General features: G+C 47.7%; 1 protein-coding gene across 2 annotated transcripts; it reads right to left on the reverse strand.

Moving 5' to 3' along the window:
• Positions 1–4864: 4864 nt before the first annotated feature.
• Positions 4865–8790, reverse strand: LOC133922197 (uncharacterized). Of its 2 annotated transcripts, none has more exons than XM_062367413.1 (6): positions 8439–8790; positions 8216–8336; positions 7000–7139; positions 6510–6860; positions 6281–6343; positions 4865–5271 (listed from the first exon to the last, which is right to left on the reverse strand). In XM_062367413.1, exons 1-6 carry the CDS (start codon positions 8514–8516, stop codon positions 5035–5037), a joined length of 990 nt encoding a protein of 329 aa, XP_062223397.1. In that variant the 5' UTR covers positions 8517–8790; the 3' UTR covers positions 4865–5034. The 2 variants fall into 2 exon arrangements, with proteins under 2 accessions (XP_062223397.1, XP_062223396.1); XM_062367412.1 differs by having other exon boundaries at positions 6498–6860; positions 8439–8789.
• Between the last annotated feature and the right edge of the window lie 800 nt (positions 8791–9590).

The raw sequence follows: 9590 nt of genomic DNA on the forward strand, positions 1-9590 counted from the left end.
AAAAACCTCCTCAAAATCAATTCCTTGACGTTGAGCATAGCCCTTAGCCACTAACCTGGCCTTGTGTTTCACAACCTTCCCGGCAGGATCCTTCTTCAGCTTAAAGACCCATTTCAGACCGATTGCTCGGTGTCCAGGAGGGAGAGCTGTCAGTTCCCATGTTTGGTTTTCGACGATCGAGCTCAACTCTTCCTGCATTGCTTTCTTCCAAGCCGGTGCACTTAGAGCTTCCTCAACAGTAGCAGGTTCCTCAGCAGTGAGAAGACAGAGGCCACTGTAAACGAACTCGTCATCTTTGTACTTTGGGTTGGGCTTCACTATCCCGTCCCTCGAGCGCGTTTGCATCGGATGTCCTTGGGCCGGCCCAGCTGCCGGTACTCCCTCATCCCCCAGTGCAGGCCCATCTTCTTCAGTCTCCGAATCAGGCCCATCATCTGGGCTAGACCTCTGAGCCCCACTGCTGCCCGGAGCTGCTGCTTCTTCTCTGTCAGGTGCGCGCGGCTGAGACACAGGTGCTGGTGCAGATGGTGATCCACGCACCTGTTCTTCATCATCGTTGTAGACGATGACGAATTCCCTTGGTTGCTCCAGCTCTACTCCTGATGCTGCCCAGTCCCACTGCCGCTCTTCCTCGAAGATCACATCTCTGGTGATGTGAAGGCGCTTCGTGGACGGATTGTAAACGCGATATGCTTTCGCGCCATCCTCATACCCGACGAACACCATGGCCACAGACCTATCATCCAGCTTTTTCACTCCGGGCCCCACGGTCTTCACATGAGCTACGCACCCAAAAGTGCGCAGATAGCTCACATTGGGCTTCTTCTTGTGCCAGACTTCATATGGTGTAACGCCTTGCAGAGCACGCGTCGGTGATCTATTCAAAACATGCACCGCTACCTTGACCGCCTCTGCCCAGAGCACTGCTGGCACCCCCATACTCTTCATCATGCATCTTGCCATTTCAACGACCGTCTGATTCCGTCGTTCTACTACGCCATTTTGTTGCGGCGAGTAGGGGGCTGTGGTGTGTCGGCGTAGTCCATGCTCGCTGCAAAATTCAGCGAACTCGGCTGAAATGAATTCATCGCCGCGATCAGTTCTGAATGCCTTCATTCTGAGACCAGACTCGTTCTCAGCCAATGCTTTGATCTTCTTGAAGAACCTCAGAGCTTCATCCTTGCTTTTCAGCATCTCCACCCACATGTACCTGCTTGCGTCGTCGACGACGAGAAGGAAGTACTTGTTGTTGGCAAGGGTTGCCGGGGTGATGGGACCGCAGAGGTCCCCGTGGGTGAGTTCCAGGCGCGATACGCTGCGGTGCGAGGAAATGGCGCACGGTGTTGCTTACCGAGAGCACATCCCTCGCAAAATTGCTCGTGGCGATTGATCGCCGGGACACCTCTCACCATGTCCTTGACGGTGAGATCGTGGAGGCCGCGGAAATGTAGATGACCATAGCGCGCATGCCAACGCCACGCCACATCTCCATCCTGCTCCAGCAAGCACACCGGCTTCGCCGGAGTCAGGATCACGGAGTACAGCCTGTTTCGCATCCGCTTGACCTTGGCGAGTAGAGCACGGCGACGATCGTACAGCAGCATCTCATCCTCTTCGATGACGGTCTTGACACCCACCTCAGCTAGCTGTCCTAGCGAGATGATACTGCTCTTCAGCCGAGGAATATGGTAGACCTCGATCAGAACCTTGTGCTCGTTGTTCCTGCACGCGAACAGAACGGATCCGCGCCCCTGGATGTCAACCATAGAACCGTCACCAAACTTGACCGTACCTTTGATTCGTTCGTCGATTTCGGTGAATGCTGCTCTGTTCCCGGTCATGTGATTGCTAGCTCCGGTGTCCAGGAACCAACGACCGTCAGCAATGGCCGTGGGCACAACTCGCTCTTCGTTTAGGAAGACGTGCTGCACCCCCGCGTCGCCGATCTGCGCGGCCTGGGCACCCGGCGCGGACGCCGTGGGCACTCTGGGTGCGACTTGGACATCTGGAGTGCCGTCGCCCGCAATAGCCAGCAGCAGAGCTACTGACTCTTCCTCCTGTCCTTGCGACAGGTGCGCTTCCTCGCGCTTGCCTTGGTCACCGCGTTCGCGCTTGGCCTTGCGGCATTCGCGCGCCCAGTGTCCCTCGATCCCACAGTAATTGCACTTGCCGTTGCGACGCGGCGGCTTGCCACCCCCGTCGCTCTTGTTGCCGCCACCATCTCCTGATGGGCGGCCTTGTGGCTTCTTGCCCTTGTCGCGTGGCTTGCCGCCGCCGGCGACCGACCCCTCGCTGCTTCCGCTGGCGGACGAGCGAGCGCGCCATTCCTCCTGTGTCAGAAGTAAACGGCCACCCACGTCCACCTTTGGTTCGCCACGCCCGTCAGACGCCGCAAGGCGCCCACTCAGCTCCTCGATGGACATGTCTTCCAGGTCGAGGAGTGTCTCAATGGAGCACGCCATTTGCGCGTACCTCGCTGGCACCACGCGTAGGTACTTCTGCACCGCCTTGAGCTCGGTCATGTCTTCGCCGAGCGCCTGCAGCTCACTGACGATGCTAGAGAGCCTGAGAGCGAAGTCCTCGGCCCCCTCCCTGCTCTTGAACGCAATGTTCTCGAAGTCCTTGCGCAGTTTCTGCCGGCGCGCTTCGCGAACACGGTCGCAGAGGATGGCACCCAGCGCTTGTCGCTCCTGCCGATCACCCCCGCCGCCCGTGTCGACGGCCTCCCAAAGACCGGCGCCCTGGAGCTTAACGCGCATGATGATGGCCCACTCTGAGTAGTTGGTCTTCGTGAGGGTTGGGTAGGTCACGACACCGCCGCCGCCTCCGCTGCTTTCCCTCACGATCTCGCGCACCACAATCTCGCCACCCCTCTGAGTCCTGCTCCGCCCGCGGCTCTGCTCACGTGCGCGCTGCGGAGTCCTGGAACACGAGTGCGACTTGGATCCGGATCCCTCGTCTGCCATTGCTGCCCGCTCTTGATCGTAGCTCTAATACCACTTGTTGTTGCCAACGATGGCAGTGACAATCTCACAGGCACAAAAAACAGGGCAACGAGAGAGACAGAGTAATTTTGTTGTGGTGTTCAACTTAACCACATTTTTCTCCTCTTTCTTCTATTTATTCTCGGTTACAAACTAACCTCAGCTAAATTTGGATGTTGGACCGAGTATGCCGGCTGTGCCATCCCACAGCCACTCATGGCACAACTCCTTACATGCAGCTAACGATCACCACAACGTGCCATCCCACGTTTAGATCCCAGCTGCCTGAAACTACGGCTACACAATCTAACAGAAAAAACAACTCGTTCGTGTTGTGTACAGGCACACAGACACGACCTATTATTTCCTAACTGAAACTATCTAATTAAGGACGGTGCGACAGGATTAATATGGCTAACACCGCCTCCCCCCGCTCACTCACCGCCATCACCTTCGTTGAAGAGGTGGATATATGGTGTCAGTCAACGAAGCAACGATGCCTGGACAGGAGGGAGTGGCAGCAGTGCGGTAGATTTGGAGCTCCATTTGGGGAAAACTACGCATGCTCGTGTGTGTGAGAGTGCTTGCTTTTCTAGAGTGATGGGACTTGACAGCAATTTGAACCGTCGTTGTGAGAAGGAACAGCTGCAGCATGTATCAAAAGCAATGCCTTGTCGTTAACCATAAATAAGTAGCACGGTAAGCATTTGGTTGCTGTTTCTGAATCTACCCGGTTCTATGAATATGTGAATTGAGATATCAACAAGCGACATATGCACTAGGATATGATTGCATGCTATTTCTTTCTTTTCTTTTGAACCATCGAGAGCCAGTGACAATTAGCACCAAATTCTTGCAGGCCAAAAGGGCAGCTCCAATCCCCTCGACAATAAAATGGAACATGCCAAAAAAAAAATCTCGTAAAAAATGATGCAATCATCAGCTCAAGCTTTTCTGAAGATCAGATTAAATATAATGCCCTCCCACAGTTCCTGTCGAACACAGCATTCCTCCCCAAATTAGTCGAGATGCGAAACGGAGGCCACAAGATCGCGTACAGCTAAAGACCAAACGATGCTGGTGTGGACAGAAAAGCTGTTGGCCTGTCCGACTGAAAGTACGGCTGCCCACTGAATCGTCTATCTATGCAATATAACACTATCTATCCAGTGTAGTGCCTTTTTGGTTTTATGTAGCTATTTCAGTTAAGTCCTTCTAAGCTTTCTAGGTGAAACTCATTTTGGTTATTTGTGTTATTTCCTTATCATACTACAAGTATCACAACTTCCATATAACATCGTCATTTTAATGTACGGATGTCGGATGGAATACTTTAGTAGCCATATCGCTCTAAAAAATAGTCCTCCAAATATATTATTTGTAAAGTTAAGAGGTACGACTCATAAGATTGTCTTTGCAACCCTCTTGTTCTTGCTTCCTCGGCTTTATTTTCCTTAGCAATTTAAGATGGGTAAGAGGCTAAAAAAGTTCAGGCCCTATATCCAGTCACATTCGTGTTTTCTAGCACCCGTTGGGCTCTCTCAAATTGAAACATGTTACGACCAAGGATGATTTGCTCTCTAAAATTACGAGCAAATAAACTTTTGAAAATGCAGATGTTCAAAATAGAGTCTCCAATGATGCTTCAACGTGCTTACACTGACGTCTGGTGCTAATATATCTAAATCATCATACCGTGTTCTTGCGAATGCATCAGTGCTCAAAGGATAGAGCATTCCTTTTGTGAAAAAGCAAAAGAGCCGGGCGTACTATCCTTTATTCCACTATATGAGTCTCTTTTTTTCTTTCAAAAATCCGCATGGTTGCAAATTCATAGATGAATATATTGTTAAGTCAAAGAAATTGTTCAGTCAAAAAAATAAATGAATCGATAGAGATAATTACTTCAGTTCGTTAGGGGTCTTTTAATCAAATCCTCTGCCCAGAAATTAGCAGCAATCAAGGCCTATGGTTGACAGTATGAAACCAAGGGAACTGTAGGAGGTAAAAAAACTAAAATCTAGTACATCTTTTCTTCAGTAGTAATCAATTAATAAAATGTAAGCTTACATTTACTAAGTTGGTGAGTCCTACCAAAGGAAATTGGAGGGGAGCCTTCAGGAGGCTCCAGGATTTCCTTGTCGTAGTTGACCGACATTAGATACAGTCCATGTGGTGGTGCTGACAAGGCCACTTTCGCCAACTCTTTGCGGTCCCTCGCTTCAATGATCATTGGGACGATGTCAGGAGGCAGCGCTTCCTTTCCAACTTGAAGCAATAAAGCTACCTGCACCACACAACACGGATGTTATCGTGTGCCGAAGAGAAACATGATACTGCCCACGCTAGGCTATCATGTAACTGAAGATATATGTGACAATGCTGAACACGGCATGTCTGCAACACAACCACAAAGTCCACACTACACATAAATGCACTACGATTTGCAATCTTGAATTTCCAGAGCATCAAGACAAGCACTCATGCGAAGTCAGGCTGAGATGAGCACATTTATCATCTCAGATTATTTTCATTACTTGCATGTTATCTTATCTCTCCAAAATTTTTTAGCTGATTTCGTTATGAGCAACCCCATTAGAAGTGGATGGCAATTCATTGGTACATCACAAAGAATAAACAAGTTTCCCTCCCTCCCTCTATTGTGTGACATCTTCCCTGCCAACAACATGGTTGCACATGACCGCCCATAAGAGACCACCAGTTTATCACGGTTACCTACTCATTACGCTCCCTTACTCTATCAAGGGTCTAACAATTCCTGGTACAGTCCAGTACTTCCTGCTACTCACCAATATATAGAGGTATCGCTGGTTTTTTCAAGAGAAAAAAACATCATTTGGGTGTACTGCTGTACAATCATCGCATATTGGTGCTTCCTACTGGCTAAGCTTCCAGGTGATGGGATGTCAAATCCCTAAGTAGATGTTGACCTGGTATGACAGCTAATTTTCCTGTTTGTAAAAGGGTAAAGGCTTAGTGACTAATACTGCAGTTGGAGATATGAACTACTGTTAGATACCTACTGACTAGTTTGCACTTAGATGCACAAATGACAAACTGCAGTAATGCAGATGTATGAAGGGCTTTCATGGTTGACTCCAATTATCAGGCGTTAAAAAAAAACAGGGATCATACTAATGGGCTCAAGAATCTTTTTTATCCCATGCATTCATAAGATCATGGTTGGACCTTATATTAGGATTTAGGAACATCCAGGGATGCTATGGTAAGAAACAAAATTTGAACTAGCCATTTAAACAAGATACCAAAATTACCATGTTCCTCACTTGTCTGTACAGAAAGCCAGTGCCTTCAACCTCAAGCTGTAAGACAGAACCCTGTAGAGTACCAAGAGAAGAGTTCATGTAAACCAACACTGAACTACAATCTAACACAGAATGGTATCCTTCCAAAAAAAAAAACTAAACAGCAAAATGTTAAAGGGTGAAAAACAATAGTATCAAAGACATATTTTGTTCAGCCATCAGTTACCATTTCACTAACATCAAAACGTGTTATCTTCTTTATTGGACTGCGCACACGATCGTTATGCACTGCATTGGCAAAAGATGTGAAGTCATGGATTCCAATAAAATGCTTTGCAGCCTCCCGCATAGCATGTGGATTAAGTTTATAAGCACTATGGTAAGCATAATGATTATGGAAGGGATCCATGATTGCCTCATTATAGATCTTGTAGTGATAAATTTTGCTCTTTGTGGATGTACGAGCATGGAATTCAGGACATGCTGCACTGATTTCCCTGACTCGAATCTCAGGAGGAAGAAGTCCATTGATTGCAGAATGAATGTTATCGAGGCAATGGTAGGCAAAAGGTGTAGTAAAATGTGCAACCTGAAAACAACAAATATGAAGTGTTATCCCTGGCATCCATATAAACCTCACATGATGTTCACAAGTGCAGGATACACAAGACGAATGATATACATTAATGTGAGCCTTAGTTTACAGTTATGTAATAAGTTTATTAAACCTGACCCCATGCGTGAACACCTGTATCTGTCCTGCCTGCACCAACCAAGCATAGCTTCTTCCGATCCAGCTTAGTGACGCGTATCAGTGCATTCTCTAAAAAGCATTGTATTGTTGGAGGTGATGGTTGATACTGCCAACCTGAGATATAATGGTGATTGGAGAATCATTTGAGATTTAAAATTACATAGTTCTCATAAAAATCTTAGTGATGTTGGGGGGGGGGGGGGGAATGTGAAACAAATTCAATTAGATCATAGATGGTTGTTAGTTTGAGCATAACTGATGACCTGGATAGAGAGGGAAAAAAGAACAGTGCTCTACCCAATTTTTCTCAACCCTTTCATTGATGTTTAGATGCAAATATGCAGGCACACAGATGACATATTCCTTGATCATTGAACCATGAGTACTCATATTCACATCTAATTGTGATACTCTTAAGTAACGATATAGCACTAAGTGTTGCCAACATGAAGAGAAGTCCCAAGCAAATCCAAATATGAAGCCTAAACTACTAATTACTTAACTAGAACTCAAATCTATTGAGTAGTCTTTTTGCAAGCCAGAGAAGTCCCATGTGAGAGTTCTCTTTCTTAAAGACTGCAGGCAGACAAGAGTAAATTGCAGCTGGGAGTCATGCTTCTAAATTTTAGAGACTGTTAATCTTCAGAGTCTCACTTTTGTAAGTTGAAACATTTGATATTCTGTCAATAATAAGAATAAACCAATCACTAGCGAAGGGCATAAATTCCATACACAAGATGTACTGAAAATCAGCTGCAAATACGATGACAGCTAAAACATGTTTGCACTAGAGCTACGATTAAACTATGAGCAAGTCTTGTAACGGTAAGCAGTCATTTCAATTATGCTAGAGGTTTTCACCTCCATGAAGCTTGAGCATAACGCCCAAAGAACATATTATACTCCAAATCATCATGAATCCTTTTGATGCTAGCAAGACTTGCTGTCCTTGGCGAAATCAAGTATATAGATTAGATGATGTATCCCAAATAGCACAGCTATAAAATTTAGAAAACAATAAAATGAGCCTACAAAGAAGAGATATCGCATAGCTCCCACAAGAACACTACATCACCTATCACCATTTTTCATCCCGGTAACCACAAAAGCATAAAAACGCTCAAGAGAAGGCACCGAGGCCACCAATCAAAGAAATCAAACAGAGCGCATATATGAAGGCCAAAACGAACCTTTGAACTTGGTCCCGTCGTAGGCGATCACCATCCTCCACTTATGCATATTCTCCGGCGGCAGCGCGTCACCTTCGTCGGCCTCCGGCACGAGAACCGAGAGCTGGCCGCCATCCGCGAGCTGCCGCCGCCCGTCGGAGATAGAGAGTAAGGCCAAGAAGCCATCCAAACATGAGATGTGAAAGGAGGCGCGGAGGAAGAGAGGAGGGGAGGAGGGCTTTACCGAGGTGTTTCCGCAGCAGGCGGTGGCGGAGGCGCGAGCAGGGGGAGCAGCGAAGCGGAGGGGCGCTAAACCCAACATATCGGGTTCTCAGTTCAGCACCGGAGCAAACTCAGCGACGTGGAAATCCAGCGGGTTAACGGAGCCGGCCTGCTAGACCCAGCCTGCATAGGCCATGGAGGGGGGGGGGTGCAGCGGGGGAGGGCAGGATGCACGCCGGACCGACAGCGGCGCAGGGCGAAGACTGTAGGAGGGGGAAGAGGCCAGCGTGAGTAGGGAGGAGGTGGAGGAGAGGCGGCGCGGGGAAGGCCGGGGCGGCGGTCGAAGTGGCAGGCGCGGATAACAAAATTGGAGGATAACAACCAAATTCAATCCATCTTAAAAATAAAATAAAATCAAAGGAAAAAATATATATTTCTTGTCCCTCAACTATGATCTCAATTTAATTTTGATCCCTCAATCGTACAACCAGAAATTTATCGTCCTCTAACTCTCGAAACAGTGAAACATCTATCCCTCATCCTGTTTGCGGCTGTTTTCGACAACTTGGATGAGCTGACATGGATTTGATGTGTACATGTGCCGACTCAGCCGGTACTTTATCCTTTTCCCCTCCCGGTCTACCTATCTTTGTTTCATTTTTCCTTAATCTCTCGCGTCGGTAGGAACCCTAACGCTCTGATTCAATCGTCACCCTCTAAATTTGTAGACACCATAGCCAGCTCGATGAGCTCAAGGGGTGCTCGATGAACGGGGAGCTCGATTGTGAGGCCGCAGCTGTTGATCCCTTACTGAGAGGGACCCCTAGATTACAAGCCAATATGTTATGTTCTTGTGGGAAGAAAGCTGCTCGGTGGCTTTCATGGAGCGACGACAATCCGATGAGGAGGTACATGACATGCGCTCGTTATCGAGTAAATTTGGATTTTTGATTCATTCCTTGAGTTTTGTCTGGTTTTTGCGTTGTCCTGAGTTTGGATTTGTGGCCATTCCTCAGGTGGGAAGGGGGGGGGGTTGGCAGTACTGAGAGTGGTTTGACTCGGAAACACTCCATTTCTCAGATAATTTTTGGTTGATTTGCGTGATATGGTTCTTGATTTGAGGAGGGAGAATAATGAGCTTAGAGGTGCTGTTTTAGCTGCAAATGGAGAGGTT

The sequence above is a fragment of the Phragmites australis genome, chromosome 6, assembly GCF_958298935.1.
Source record: "Phragmites australis chromosome 6, lpPhrAust1.1, whole genome shotgun sequence".
NCBI lineage: Eukaryota > Viridiplantae > Streptophyta > Magnoliopsida > Poales > Poaceae > Phragmites > Phragmites australis.